General features: G+C 40.3%; 1 protein-coding gene across 3 annotated transcripts in view; it reads right to left on the minus strand.

Annotated features, from left to right (window-relative positions):
- The window catches only part of atat1 (alpha tubulin acetyltransferase 1), a 33898-nt gene continuing 17697 nt past the window's right edge, over window positions 1-16201 (minus strand). The window contains exons 10-12 of one of the 3 annotated variants that reach the window (XM_062969582.1): window positions 6223-6320; window positions 2389-2443; window positions 1-689 (exon numbers count right to left, since the gene is read on the minus strand). In XM_062969582.1, the coding sequence (XP_062825652.1) occupies window positions 338-689; window positions 2389-2443; window positions 6223-6320 (505 nt within the window). In that variant the 3' untranslated portion in view covers window positions 1-337. Of the gene's footprint in view, window positions 693-2388; window positions 2444-6222; window positions 6321-8320; window positions 15618-16201 lie in introns of those variants that run through there. The other 2 variants (XM_008105606.3, XM_008105608.3) reach the window with 2 other exon arrangements.

Raw genomic sequence — 16201 nt, forward strand, 5'->3', positions numbered from 1 at the left:
TGTGATTGGAAATGAGATTTAAAATCCTTTTTCTCTGCCGCATACACACGCAGTCCTCCTAACTCTGGCCAGTTAAAGCCTTGAGGAACTTTGCCTTTCAGGTATAACAAAACGTTATATTTGTTATTGGACTTATGCCAGGCAGGAAACATAAAAGATAAAAGAAACATATGTTGGCACTTTGACTTAAGTGCAGGAAAGAGAGAATAAATTCATGTTTGATCTAAGACAATGACTGTTGGCAAGATGTAAGACTATGCAAATTTAGCACTCTTGTTCATATTGGCAAGACTGTTGTTGACTTAGCGATATAGTTGCGATTTCTGGAGCATTCCTTTCACCAAGGTCTAGTGTTGCTAAACAAATACTTGTGGTGGATCCATTTTGCTTCATAGGGCCCCCCTGCAATGGTGCAGAGGGGTTTCATCTGCCATGAGTTCCTGACTGGATTGTACCATCCTGTGTTCTGCTGCAAGAGGAGCCTGTCCCCATGGGTGTCGGTTCTGCGGGAGAGAGGGCTGTCTGTAGCAACTATCATTTCACAGCTCTTAGTCTTTTCTGGAAGAGCTGGAGAAGCAGGAGTTTGGGGGTCCACCTTTGGATGAAGAGGTTTCTCAGGAGGGTGAGCTGCATCCTCCATTTGCCTGGGGAGGGCTGGTCCTGGTGGGTGAGTAGCAGCACTGTTCAACCTACTGGAGAAAAAGAAAACACCATTCAGACAAATCAGTGAAATCACTGAGACTTATCATTCATCCATACATGCTTTCTAGGCACTGCATTTAAAAATGCTTCAAGTATTTCACATAAATAATACAACACACAATTTCTATAGTTTCAAGTTTGAAACTTGAAACCTTCTGCAGAGACTGGATCATGGGTATATAACAGTACTTCATTTTATAATCATTTATAATTTATTATTATAAACATAGAGGAGCAGAAAAAAGTCTCGTGCAGAGGAACTGGAGAAGAAACAAATCAATAATTATTATTATTAACAGCCTGTGGCGCAGGCTGTTGAGCAGCTGCAATAAATCACTCTGACCATGAGGTCATGAGTTTGAGGCCAGCCCGTGGCGGGGTGAGCACCCGTCAATTAAAAATAAAAAATAGCCCCTGCTCGTTGCTGACCTAGCAACCGGAAAGATAGTTGCGTCTATCAAGTAGGAAATAAGGTACCACTTATTAAAAAAGTGGGGAGGCAAATTTAACTAATTTACGACCTGGAATGAGGAAATGCTGTCAGAGTGGATGATGAAGCAGCTGCTCCCCCCGTGGCCAGAATCGAACATCCCCTCAGGAGAAGGTTAAATTGCCTCTGCGTCTGTCTGTCTTGGTCTCTGTTTGATGTGTTTATGGGCATTGAATGTTTGCCCTATGTGTGTATAATGTAATCCGTCCTGAGTCCCCTTCAGGGTGAGAAGGGCGGAATATAAATATTGTAAATAAATAAATAATAAGCTTTGTAACACACTTCTCTGCATGGCTCGAGGAAGGGCACAATACAGTCATAACATATCAACAGAAGGCACGTATAATAAAAATACATATATTACAACACATTACTATAAAACACGTATATTAAAACACATGGTACAAAGATTAGGTGGAAAGATCATATTGCTACATGGTACAGGTATGGGCAAACTTGGGCCCTCCAGGTGTTTTGGACTTCAACTCCCACAATTCCTAACAGCCTACTGGCCATTAGGAATTGTGGGAGCTGGAGTCCAAAACACCTGGAGGGCCAAAGTTTGCCCATGCCTGGTATATCATGACCACTACCTTAGCAACTATTATAGGAGTGACCTATGACAATAAGGAGCTACTGTGTTTTATCATCACTGCAGAAGTATTTGTTTAGTATATTTTGGCAAGATTGAGGTGGACAAGATAGGGTGGGCTGCTTCAGCGGCACTGGGCCCCTCAAAATTGCCTTAAAATTCATTTAAATTCCTCCAGACACCACACAGAAGGCAAGAAGTGTGCTCTGCTATGTTTTAGGGGCTCTTTCTGCTTTTTTTTTCAAATAGCAAGCAAACCAAAGGTGACATTTTTCCAGTCTTCTCCATAGGGTAAAGGGCATAATTGTTCCTTCATGGTCTCTAGGAAATGTAAGAACATACTGCTGGATTTTAAAAGATTTTAAAAAACTCAAGGGTGAAGTGCAGTTTTCAACAGTTTCAGAAGTGACTGCTGCAGTTCCCCCAATTGCAAACAGTTGCCCACCCTTGGATTCGATTTTTCAGTTCTTCCTGTGGTTACACTAGAAAAGTCTGTCTTGGGAGAAAGGCTGGATACATATAAATCAAATTATCAATCCAGCCATAGAAAACTAGTTTTCTGACTTCTGAAACTCGACTGGAATTGTGATGATAAATATCGTACCAGCCCTCTGATTCATGAGGCATTTTAGGTGCTTCAAGGATGTCTTTCAAATCACCTAGAGAAACAGGACATAAACATGTAATCATTTAACCAGTACAAAAATTACATATTTTCATAACTTTTTATATTTTGAAAAGCAGGATATTGTATTCAAATGAAAAGTGGGAAAATAAAAAATAACATTTCGATGGTTTCATTTCTGGTTTTTTTTGTTTGTGTGCTTCTTTACCATTTTTCCTGTATTCTTTGTTTAATTATTTTTGATTGAAATGTAATGTTTATTGTCTGCCAGAATCACATAAAATGAACTTTAAAATTAATTTTAAAACTTCCTAATGGGCATTCATTGCTGGGGAAAACTAATCATCAAGCAAGTAACAAGCCAAGTTTAGCCCCCACTGATTTGAGTCCAATTAATCTGTCTTGCATGGTAGCTTTTGCTTTGTTCAAGGTCAGTGTTTGATCCTGATGGTGACACACAGTACTATAAGAATCAGCCTTTGGGTGAAGGGAATTCCATAGGCTCATGTTTTCTAAATAGGAAAGTTAAGAATGCTGTCTGACAACCAGTGTACAAAATAACTTTTGAGACAAAGAAACCCGTTTGTACATAACCTTTCATAGACTCATGTGATCTCAGCAGATGCATGGATTGAAGTCCCTATGGGCAGATTTACCAATTGATGGTTGGGATTTTTTTCTGCATCAGGAGTGACTTGAGAAACAGCAAGTCATTTCTGGTGTGAGAGAATTGGTCATCTGTCCTGAACATTTTTCCAAATTCAACTTTCATTCTGAAAGCATTGGTTTTTTTAAAATATTAACAGACTATGGTCTTTGAAGAAATTATCCCACAAAAAATACTAAGAGACTCATTACTGATTTAAAAAATCAAGAATTGGAAGCAAATATTTCAAAGATTACAGGAAGCAAGAGCACCAACAATAAGCTTAGGCAGTGGTTGAGTGAGAGGAAGGGAGTGTGAACAATAAAATACAAAACCTATGGATGACAAGTCCAGGTTTAGCAATAGTCATAAAAAGTGATAAAGAGACAAAAGTGGGGGACAGAATCTACATAGAATCAAGATGAGTAGATACACGTATGAACAGCAAAGGAGTTTTTGAAGTGGCATATTGGTATGGGCTCTAAACTGGAAAAGATATGTACAGCGATGAAGTGTTTATGAGAACCTACTTGTAGCTGGGATGTCAACTAGTGTTGTAAGATATATCCTAATTCATGCATTCCTCTTTCTAAACTCCCTTTGAAGTTTTTTTTTAATTCAAGGACTGCCATTCTGAATTTTTGACAAGGAATATCCAAGAATGCTGGAGTCTTCTACCAGGCACAGGTAGATTTTCATTGTTGATGTGTGCCTTCAAGTCGTTTCTGACATCTGGTGGCCCTAAGGCGAATTTAGCAGAGGGTTTTCTTAGCAAGATTTGTTTAGCAGGGATTTGTCCTTGCCTTCCTTTGCGGCTGAAAGAGGATGACTTTCCCAAGGTCACCCAATGGACTTCCATGGCCAAATGAGGAGTCAAACCATGATCTTCAGACTTGTAGCCCAATGCTCTCATAGTCTCAGTTTTACATTTCTTTTCTGCTTCTAAACTCCCATAGCAATACACCATTCCAAGAACTCCCTCCAGCATTCGTGTATTTATCTACTTATCTTCCCTTTATATAGATCTATTTTCCCAGCTACTCTTTCAGTCATCAAAACCGAATGTGTCATCCCATCACCATACTCACAAGTTTTGCATTTCTATTTCTGTTCACACACAAACATCCTGCCCAACTGGCGTAAATATCTGCCCATTGATATTTTATTCCATATGCCTGAAGAAATAGAAACTCCTTTCTCTCACTCATGGTGCATCGAGACAGTACCATTCATTTAGTTTGGCACCATTTCAACTACCATGGTTCAATGTTATAGAATCATGGGAGTTGTAGTTTTACAAGGTTTTTAGTCTTCTTTGCCAAAGCGTGCTGGTGCCTCACTAAACAACAAATCCAAGGATTCCCGTAGCACTGAGCCAGAGTAGTTAAAGCGGTGCTCAACTGCACTAAGTCCACAGTGTAGATGCACCTTTCGTCTCAAAGGTGCTACAAGATCCCTTTGTAAACTAACAGTTATGTCTTTGAATCTTATAAACAGAACAGACTTGTGTTGTCGAAGGCTTTCATGGCCAGAATCACAGGGTTGTTGTATGTCTTTCGGGCTGTGTGGCCATGTTCCAGAAGCATTCTCTCCTGACGTTTCGCCCACATCTATGGCAGGCATCCTCAGAGAACAGACTTGTTTGTTCACCTAAGTATTGTTTACTCAGTGATAGAGCACACTGTTTTGCACACAAGGTCCCAAGTTCAATCCCTGGCACCTACAGTTAATGTGTCCAGGTAAAGGCTGGAAAGACAACTTGCCCAAGAAAGAATGAGTAAAGAGTCCCTGCCAATCTGAGCACACAATTTGAAGCTAGATGAAATAATACACTGATTCTGAATGTAGAAAGTTCAGATAATTTGAACAGGTAAATTAAACAAATCATGTATGTGAAGATGTATTAAAGAAATGCTAAATACCATGTGCTACTGTTGGGTAATGATTCTAAACCTATGGCCTTCCAGATATTTTGAATCATAACTTCCAGAAGTATCAGCTGGCATGGTCAACAGTTGGGAGTCTAAGGAACACTTGGAGAACAAAAGATTAACAAAGAATTGTTCAGAGAAGGGCAGAATATAGATAGCACACATCTCTGCGACATTTATCATTTGCAGTACAATGTTCCCTCACTTATCACGAGGGTTAGGTTCCAGGACCACCCGCAATAAGTGAAAATCCGTGAAGTAGGGATGCTATTTAATTTTAATATTTATACATTATTTTAGTAGTTATATACTATTTTAAGTCTTTATCAACCAATCATGTGTTGATAAATCGCCTCCTTCTCCTCCCATTGCCACCTGGGCTCCTTTTCTCTCCCTTTGGCTTCTCCTTCCTCCCTACCTTAGGCTGTAAATTGTAATTTTTTATGATTTATAATAGTCTTTTAGAGTTCATTGAAAAACCGCAAAACAGCGAATCCGTGAAAAGTGAACCCCAAAGTAGTGAGGGAACACTGTACCAGTGGGGGTTCCCTTAAAAAACTAAAAACATTATCTTCCTAAATTGTGGTGGAGTCTTCTTTGGAGGTCATTAAACTGACACTGGATGGCCATCTGTTGGGAGTGCTTTGTGTTCCTGCATGGTAGAATGGGGTTGGATTTGGATGGCCCTAGTGGTCTCTTCCAACTCTATAATTTTAGGTTGCTGAAAAATGAATATTTAGGGAAGAAAACTAGGAGTAGACTTCTATGTGCAGGACATTTAAACATGATTCTAATTGCAATCCAGGACAGGACGTTGTTCATGGGTGCCCTGTTTCTTTATTCTTAGTATATCTTCCTGCCTCTGCTCAAGGGATTAAGGCTACAAGACGTATTTCATAGAATCAGAGCTGGAAGGAACCACAAGGGCCATCTAGTCCAATCCCATTCTGCAATGCAGAAAACGCACAATCAATTCAGTAAGATTTATGAGCCTGGATAGCACAGTTTGAATCTTCATTCAATCATGGAAAACCCCTGGATGACCTTCTGCACGTCATATTTTTTCAGCTTCAGAGGAAGACAATGACAAACCCCTTTTGAGGTTCGCTCCTTGGGGTTTTTTTTTTTTTAAAAAAATTAAAACAGTAGATGGAGGAATCGTGGGCGCAGAATCCGTGGGTATGGAGAGCCAATTGTACAGTCTTTTTGCCCAAGAACCCCAAAGACTGTACTCACTTCCCCTTCTCTCAGGATCGTCTGAAGCTGCAGCGGAGTTCTCAAAGCGGCTGTAGGAACACTTCTGAGCCACAAGGATGTCCTTTGGAGGGCTGTTCCTTTAAAAAGATGGGAAGGGGAAGACAAGCAGGAGGATCGAAATGATGAAGCAGCAGGAAGCAATGGGTAGGATTGGAGCCTCTAGTAAGAATGCAGTCGGACAAGGATGGGCTTTGGAGAAAAGATTGATGGAATGAGATGGAAGTGGTTGTCTCTGCCCAAAGGGATGTTTATTTATTTACAACACATTTATGCAACCCATCAAACCAAGTTCATTTTGATTTTAACTGCCATGGCTCATTGCTATGGAATTATGGCAGTTGTAGTTTGGTGAGGAAACAGCACTCTTTGGCAGAGAAGCCCCAAAACCTTGTAAACCTACAACTCCCAGGATTCCATACAATACAAACCATAACAGTTAAAGTGATGTCAAATGGCATTAATTCTGCAGTGTAGGTCTAAACCTGGGCCTTCCAGGTCTAATGTTAAATTTCAATACATACCCACAGCAAAAATAGATCAGAACCTAAGACCATGGCTAGCCTTCTGAGATTGTGTCTTTTTGGACAGAAGGGCCCTTTTACAATGGATGCCTCTTCCAACCGTTGTGTAGTTCTTGATTTCATCTTTTTAGCATTACATTTTCTAAATGTATTGCTAGCTCTCAAAACTTCTATATTTTACTGCTTTGATAATTGGGTGATTTGTATTGCTTTGGTTGTGATTTCACTGTTTTGCAATTTTTATGTTTGTGCACTGCCCAGCAAGGCAACTGCCTGTCAGCTGGCATATAAATATAGAAATATTGATTTATAAATATTTTTTAAAATGACAGCACAGCCAGCACAAGAAAAAACTGCTTAGTGTCTAGAAGGTTCAATCTATAGCATTCCGGTTAAAGGTATGAAGTTAACAAATTTGGAAAGTAAACCAGCTTTCTCAAACTTGTCATCACCCATGTGAGCTGAACAATAAATTTCATCATTCCCAAGAAGCTACTGGTTGTCATGAATGACTAGCCCAAATCATAGAGCACATGAGGCTGGAATAGGGAATGCTGGTCTACAGGAACCAGTATTTTCTGGCTCTATTGGACTGATAAGAAGGGCCATAATATAGATATACAGTATTCATTTAGACTACACCACAGTAGTGTCAAAGGCTTTCATGGTTGCAATCACTGGGTTGCTGTGAGTTTTTTGGGCTGTATGCCCATGTACCATATAGCCTGAAAAACTCACAGTAACCCACCATAGTAGCATTTTTTTCTACCAATGATTCTTAGATGGTTTTGCAATTAGGCCATTACCCCAAAAGGCCCACATCAAATGACTGTATTCAGGGCCGGCCGGAGATATTTTTAAATGTTAAGCGGGGGTGCTAAAAAGCGCCCCCGCCACCGGCCCCGCCTCCGACGCCCTGGCCCCGCCCAGCGTGCCCTGGCCCCGCCTCCCACGCTGTGTGGGAGGCGGGGCCAGGGCGAATAGTGCGGGGGGCGGGGCCAGAGTTGGCCCCGCCCCCCGCCCAGCGTGCCCTGGCCGCGACCAGGAAGTAAGGCCCGAATGGCCTAGCTGTGCTGTGCGCGTGCGCACAGCACAGCTAGGCCATTTTGCCCTTAGTAACAAACTAAGGGCAAAAATGGCTTATCTGGCTGTGCGCATGCGCACAGCACAGATAGGCCATTTTTGCCCTTAGTTTGTTACTAAGGGCAAAATGGCCTAGGTGCTTGGCGCGGGCGCGGGGATTGAAGCCCCGCGGGCCCGCGCCAACACCGGAGGCGTCGGTGGCGCTACGGGTCGCTGTCGACGCCTCGACAGCGCCCCTAGCAGCCAGCGCCCGAGGCGGCCGCGTCAGCGGCCGCCTAGTAACAACCGGCCCTGACTGTATTTTAAAAGAATAAAAGAAAACTATAAGATCTTTTTGACCTGATGTTCAAAAGGAAGACCATGCTTTTGCTGTTGTTTAATGAGCCACACATGCATATTTTATGTGAAATAAAGACAATTTCGTTTAGAAAGAGAAGCGATGTGTAACTGCCAGAAATGACAAGACCACTCAATGAAATTTAAAAAGATCCAAACTTTATTGAAATGTAAACAAAAGGTAACATTTTTTCATGCCATACATCAACAGCTGAAATCATTTCAGGCTCTTGGGTGCTTTAATAAGAAAGGGTGGTATTGAAAGAGATTACGAAGGGCAAACCTCACAGAGGGATGCTATAGAGTTGCAAGAACAAAGATACTGGAGCACTGGAAGGTGTCTAAAACTGGTTGATTTTAAAGTCTAATATATACTATCAAATGGTGATGTTTGCTTCAGCAAACCTCACGAGCCCAAGAAGGCTGTTCTCAAGATACTTGATAGAGTTCTCCCCTGCGACTTTCACGTTTTGGTTTCACTTTTACATCAGAAACCTCAGTGTTGTAACTGAGTCTGTAACATAAAGACTGTCCTGCTGTTGAAATATAGACAAAGAAAGAGGGGTATAATGCTTCCAGTAAACATGATGAAAAGCCAACCTGTTTGTTCTCAGCATCAGAACATCAGGGACATGCAGCCAGGAACTTGGGAGGAACTGCTGTTAATAAGTTGTCATTTACAGGCCTATGTTTTACATCAGAGATATGGGATCTCTAGGTATTTTGGGTTTCAATTCCATGAGGATCCAGATAACACCATCAATATCTGGAGAGTCAGAAATGAGCCAAGATACATAAAGATCTGCAGAAGGGGTGGACAACTGCACAAGGACCAGTTTGTACCCCTGTCCTTCTCATGGGCCACAATTGTGTATCCACATGCATTGGAAATGAGGCAATGTCACTTCTCGTTGCCATTTTCTGCAACACCATTACTAACATAGAAGCAGAAAGAAGATCTGGTGGAAAGGGGTTTTGTGGAGAGGCAAACTGCCATGTCCACATGTTTGGGGTGGGTTTTAGGTTGGAAATCACCTGCAAGTCATTCACAAATCTAGTTTTGAAAATAGTGTGGATTTTATTGGCTTTAGGGGACAGCCCCTTCCTGACTTCTAGATAAGTTGTGATAAGAGTAGCAAAGATCTCCTATTCTAAGTTTCAGAGCATCAATTTAACCCCCCCCCCCCCCACACACACACACCCCTAAGTTAGGTTGCTGAAATAGTAGCTGGAAAAATGCTGGGTCTCAAAGAAAAAAGAAAACTTGCATTTTAACTATGTGTGTAATCTTCCTTTCTTTCCTCTTCCAAGGTTGTGTCTCTCTTCATTTCAGAAAGTTTCACTTACTCTATATATATACTCATGTATAAGTAGTAAAGGTAAAGGTTTCCCCCTGACATTAAGTCTAGTTGTGTCCGACTCTGGGGGTTGGTGCTCATCTCCATTTCTAAGCCGAAGAGCCGGCGTTGTCCGTAGATGCCTCTAAGGTCATGTGGCTAGCATGACTGTATGGAGTGCTGTTACCTTCCAGCCGGAGCGGTACTTATTGATCTACACACATTTGCATGTTTTCGAACTAATAGTTTAGAGATGCTGAGGCTAACAGCAGGAGCTCACCCCGCTCCCCGGATTTGAGCCGCTGACTGAAAAGTCAGCAAGTTCAGCAGCTCAGTGGTTTAACCAACTGCACCACTTGGGGCTCCCCATGTATAAGTAGACATTTATAGATCAAGGCCAGTTTGAAGGATTTCGATATGACCTATGGTTGAGTCAAGAAATATTGCACAAGAAGGGAAAAACACCAATGCCACCTCAGGGGTATCCGCCCCTTGCCCCAACCCTCAACCAGGCATTCAAATAAGCCAGAAGCTGTGCCATGGTAGAAAGACTAGAGAGGTTTTCCCTGGATGGATTAAGCTCTTGCTTTTTTCTACTCTATTCAGAGAACGAATGTTTCCTTTAAAAAATAAGTGTTAAAGTACTGTACTTTAAAGTACTGTATTTTAAGTTGACAAAAGTTTTTGTGTTATTTTTTGACTAATATTTCTAGACTTATACATGAGGATATAAAGTAATTTCATATCCTGATGGTCTGCATTATTTAATTACTCTATATTCACACAATATTTGCAAAGTTTTATGCTCGGTCTGATAAGAAACTGTTATTATTCAAACATAAAATCAGGTCTGTGAGTAGCATGGAGCAACAAAGACAAATAAATGAGCCTTAAAGCAAGTCAAGCTTGAACTCTACTTACAAGCCCCAAATGACTGAACTGATATTATCACACTTTTGACATCTGTGATGGAATGATTTACTGGTAAACATGCTAAATGTTCACCAAAATAGAAGGCAGTAGCCACAGAGAAAGATCATTTTTCAGGACAATTGATTCAATGAAGTAAGCAGTGGCCCTGAGTTTGCAAGACAGGCTTTTAAAGAATAATGTTTTAAAGAACTTTTAAGCAATTTTAACTGTCTTGCAAGTTTAATTCTATTATAATATTTTTATGTTGTATTTTTAAATTGTATTTGTTTGTCTTCATGTTGTGAGCTGCTTTGGGTCTCTATCACAAGATAAATCAAGATACACACACACACACACACACATGTATATATATATTATAATCACAACAACAACAACAACAACATGATCCACGATGACAACTGAACACTTAAGACTGCTGCAAGCATGTCTTCTGACTTCTAGGTGCAGAGGACAAACAGGAGCTGGAAAATCCCCCACTCTCTTAATGTGGATGCGAACTTTCTGGGAGCAGCTAGGTAGCTGCTATTCAACAGAAGGTTTATGTGGACAGAATTAACAAGACAGTAAGTAGCCAAGTGGTAATTGTAAAAGCTGTGCCCATGTTGCCCGAGGGCACAACCACATGATCACATGTCTAAATGCCCAGCTGTATTTGTGGATCACAGAGGAATGACCTGCTACATAGTCACGCAATACATTTGGCATTTGCTGGCAGAAGCAGATCCTATACTGGTGCATGAGATTGATAATGCTCAGTCATGACTGCTTCCAATGCCTCTGCTCTTCAGATGCCTTTTAATATAGTGATACCAGTTATAGCTGGGAACAAAATAAATAAGGGTGAATCCATGACTTATACACAGTGGTGCATGTTCCAGTTTTGCAACCCAAGCAGATAACATGGGCTTTGAAAATAGCAGCCTAAGACTCTGAACTTTTATCAAACAAGTAATGAGGACATTTTTGGGCCTTTAACGAGAAGATAGCAGAGAGAGGGTATAATAATTTACAGGTATACCTCAGCTAACAAAGCCTCTGGCAAAGAAGTTCCCTTTTAATGCCTCTTTACAGGTCCACATATCCCTTTTCTTCATCATCTGACTAGTGGATTTTTTAACAGCGTCAGTATCATGATGGTGAAAAAGTGATGAAGTAATACAGATGTGGGTGTCAGATTGCATCACTATGCCTACAGAAACCAATGCAGAAAATCTTGACATGAGAGTGGAATTTTACTGTAGACAGTTGATTGCACCTATAGTTATATATATCTGATTTCACATGTGTATAGTATTAATTTGGAATAAATTTTGTAGGGTAGGAATCTGTCTCCATTCTTTCCATGTACCAAATTTTCTGTTAAAAAGTAATGCCCAGGAACATGTTTACAGGCAGCTCTCAAGTTACAAACAAGATAGGTTCTGTAGGTTTGTTCCTAAGTCGAATTTGTATGTAAGTCGGAAGAGGTACATTTTTAACTCCAACCAGCCAGTCATCCATGTGTGTGTATAATGTTGAAAAATTTGGGCTTGTTGTGGAAACAAGAATTGGTGATAAAGCTTCAGTGGAGACACCTTTTCCCCATGATAACTCTTTCAGGAGTGAATTTCCCTTCTGAGGGGTAAATCCCCCTCACTTCCTGTTGTCTCATCCCCGTTCTTATCTATGAGTCATTAGAAAGTTGGGTGTTTGTAACCTGGGGAGTGCCTATATTTGTTAACCAAGATATATCTGTATTTCTGTTTAGCCAAATCACAATTCTGTTTAGCAATTACAATAACCATTTTAAGTCAAATATGAAAAGCTTAGCACCTATTATTCAAGTTTCAAATTTCATTATTGTTTGCTCAGGTTTAAGCCAGACTTTCCTAGTTTCAGAAACCAGAGTCTGTATAATACGCCTGAATAAGAGTCATTACAATATTTTCAGCCTGTCTTTTCTCCAGAAATTCCTAAAGGCAAATAAGATTGCATGTGCTCCTCCACTCTTTTTCCTCACAACAACCCTGTGAGGTAGGTTAACTGCGAGAGTGATTGGAGCAAAGTCATTCCAAGAACGTTATTGCCTAAATGGAGCTCTGAACTGAAGTCCCATTCCAACAACTCGTCTACTTCGCCAGATTGGCTTCCTGGTTCTTATTTGAATAAAATTACCAATTAGTAAATATCTAAATGAAGAAAGCTAAGCAACTTCATATGCTCATCGCTAGGGAAGTTGCTGGTTTTTCTGGCACAGAGTCTGGCTAATCTTGGCACACTATTTAGTTTTCCTCCTTCCCAGTTATCACTTCACATACATTTTCTTATCTACGAAGCTTATCATTATGCATACCCAACTCCTTTTTCTTTCCGGCGACCAATTTCAGCTTCAAGGCACACGAGTCTCCCAATTTCTGGTTTCCTCTTCTCTCACCCTCTGAAACCATCATTTTTTCTATTGTCACAGGGAAAAAGTTCCTGCTTCTCAAGTTGAGGTAACCATTTCATCTGAGCTTGGAAATGTTACTTGTTCTTTCTAGAAAAGCTTTTTTGAATAATAGCAGCCACACAGACCAGGGCAATTATGGGAGATGTAGCCCAAAGAAGTAACTTGTCCAAGCTCTGTCATTTACATAGCTTTTATAAAGGCTTCTGCAAGCATAGAGGCAACTGCTGTATATTTTTAAAACCATCAGAACCATGTCTGGTGATAGAATGCAAAACACACAAAACATCCTTTATAGGCTACAAGTGCCCCACTCAAAAAGAGCAAAACATTCTTAAAACCAAACTACAGACCACACAACTGACATCCCACACAGCAGATACATGTAGGAGAATGGAGGAGGCTGGATTCGCAGAGAAGAGTGCCATGCTTGAATACCCTTGAATGATTTCTATTCATTTTGGGGAGCTGAAATACTTAATAACAGTGGGCTTTATTAGTTCCATCTTTCACTCTGGATGCTTGACCTGAGCTCCATAGCAACTGGCAGAATTTTTTTAAAAATCAAACTGCTATTAGTATTCTCTGTGGCTACTTGGAGAAAACAAACCCACACCACTGCAAAATGAAAAACTTAAGCCACAGAGAACTGGATGATTACTTTGGCTCACCCCCTCCCCCACCATTTCGTTGCAAAGCTGTGAATGTGAGGTACGAGAAGCCCCAAAATACAGTAGATGGAGCAATTGCTGAGCTTATTTCTGTGTCGAGATGATGTTTCTCTTTTTGTTCTGTATTCATAGGGATGTATGTTTTTATAATTCCAGTTTCCAGAAAGGCCTACCTTGGGAAGGCAAAGCACATCCTCTGTGCTACAACATACATGTTGCATGCAGAAAAACCTGGGCACATTCTATGGCATCTCTACCTATGGCATCTCAGATGACAAGGCTGTCAAGCTCCTTATTTCTGTCCAAGGCCCTGGAGAGATTTGGCCAAATTTAACAGCAATATTATGCTTCAACTATTGAATCATCTGACCCAGTATGGAGCAACCCTATTCCTTCCACTACATTTATATTATTTCCTGTATATGTTGTGGGAAGCTTTGGGGTCAGAATTGTGGATTTTGTTGTGGCCAATTTATAAGCTGAGGATCGTTCTGTAAAGGGGGGGAAAGTGCCATTGCTGTCTTGGGGCCAGCTGCCCTATCTGCCACCACCATTTTTTTCCAACCCAGGCATTCAAAAGGTTATTTGCTCCTCACTAACAAAAAGGAGAGAAGATTGGTGCTTCTTTTAGGTTCTAAAGTTGAACTAAGCTTTTTCCTTTCACCATTTGCTCAAAGGGGATGGTTCTATTTTCTATTAGAGTCAACGTACTACACTTATACTTACTCACGGGTAAGTTGAGCCCGGTTTTTGGGACTGATATTTTTGATCCCCTCGTAGCTTCCCATCCTTTGTCAAGCTTTTTAAATAAGTCCACAAAGCTTGGTAGCCTACTCACATAGCCATGTTAATCATTCTTCTAGCTTGCCCCATATTTCTAAGTCAGTGAATCATCACAAAGAAACAGCCTGAAAGAGAACAATTCAACTGTGTTCCATTCCATAAAAGCTTTGCCTGACTGTTTGAAGACAATTATTTTGGATGCAGTCATCGACAAAATAAACTAAACAGAATAAGGACTTTTGTGGCACTTTAAAGGCTAAATAAATATATGTAGGGCCACAAATATTCACGAATGAGAATCCATTTGAACAGAAAAATGATGAAAAATGGACTGGACTTCTGCTGACTAAACAAACATTGACATCATGAGCTTTTATGATTGATGCTCCCAGGCAGTTGCTCTGACTTGGGGGACCTCTAAAGTGGCAAATTCACTACAAAATCTATTTACCAGATAAACAGCACAAACCATATGCACCAAAGGCATAAATATCTCTTCCCTATTACCTCCAATTCACAAAATAAAGCAACCATCTATCTCCAATCTAAGGAAAAATCATAGATGGCCAAAGGGCAAAATTATGCCTCCCTCAAAGAGCTGTAGAACAATCACTTAAATAACTTGATAGTATTGTAACAGTATTGTAAAATTTGCCATCCAAGACGGATTGCTTAACCTTGCTGCAAAGCAGACCCTGCTCTTACTAGACGTTTAAAAAGAGATGTCTTCTAGAACTGTAATAATTTATAGGCATCATCTGTCCATTTTCTTCTTTGGATCCATGGCTAACAGTCACAACAAAGCACTGACAACAGCTCAAGGCAGGTCTGTTTGGCAAAAAGCTGCAGTTCCTAGTATGTGTAATACATTGTAGGATGTTTTGTCTCAAACGCCTACATTTTCCACCTGTAAACTCTGTTCACTTTGGAACTGAAGCACAACGTAATAAATACTCTGAAAGGCCTTTTTAAGCCAAGCAAAAGGATCTGCTCTTGTAAAATGTAGCTAAGTTCCTTTTCTTAAGGGCTTTTGGGAATTATGACATAAAAAAGTAAAGAGAAGCTCCCCCCCCAAAGAACTCTCACAATCCAACACCATATAAATAAGTCCACATCCTTAGATATTCTACCCATAAAATATTATAAAAAGAAGGGGATGAGGAAATTGGATGTAAAACCAAATCTCACTTCTAGAAAGAACTCAAGACACAATTGGAGGCCCAAGAGTTGGAGAGACACAGCAAAGACCGGCGATCAATGGCTGTTTTCAGAGCGATTCAGAGAACTGGTGGTGAAAAATGGTGGAAAGAGAAGAACAGAAAGGGTGGGTAGAAAGTAAAAAGAAAAAAAGAAAGAAAGAGACAGGTTAGATTCCAGATGGACAGAGAAGGGCCAATCAAATTCAAAATTCTAACAATAATAGTGAACCCGCCATATTTTCAGGTTTGACTTTTGCAGATTTGATTGTTTACAAATTTGATTACAATGTTTTCTCAAAGAATTGCTGGAAATTGACCAGAGAGTTGTACAAGATGATATAGAAATTCCTAAAAAGATAGTCTCTTAGATTAAAAAAAATAGTAATTTTTATTTGCAGTTCTTCATTTTTATGGGAGCCCTGTGCCACTAACTCCAGTGAAATGTGGAAGGCAGACTGTAATACATATTGACTATGCTGAATTGATCTGTCTAAAAAAGGTACCCTGAAAACAAAAGAGTTCACAATACTTTTGATACCCATCATCACAAATAGATCCCATTTTTGAGTGACAGAAAATAAAAAGGGGCATTCTCAAAGTCAAATTACTGAGGACTAGAACCAACATTGCTAAGAAAGAAACCAGAGACGCTGGTGCAAAGTTAAGGAAA

The sequence above is a fragment of the Anolis carolinensis genome, chromosome 2 (assembly GCF_035594765.1).
Source record: "Anolis carolinensis isolate JA03-04 chromosome 2, rAnoCar3.1.pri, whole genome shotgun sequence".
NCBI lineage: Eukaryota > Metazoa > Chordata > Lepidosauria > Squamata > Dactyloidae > Anolis > Anolis carolinensis.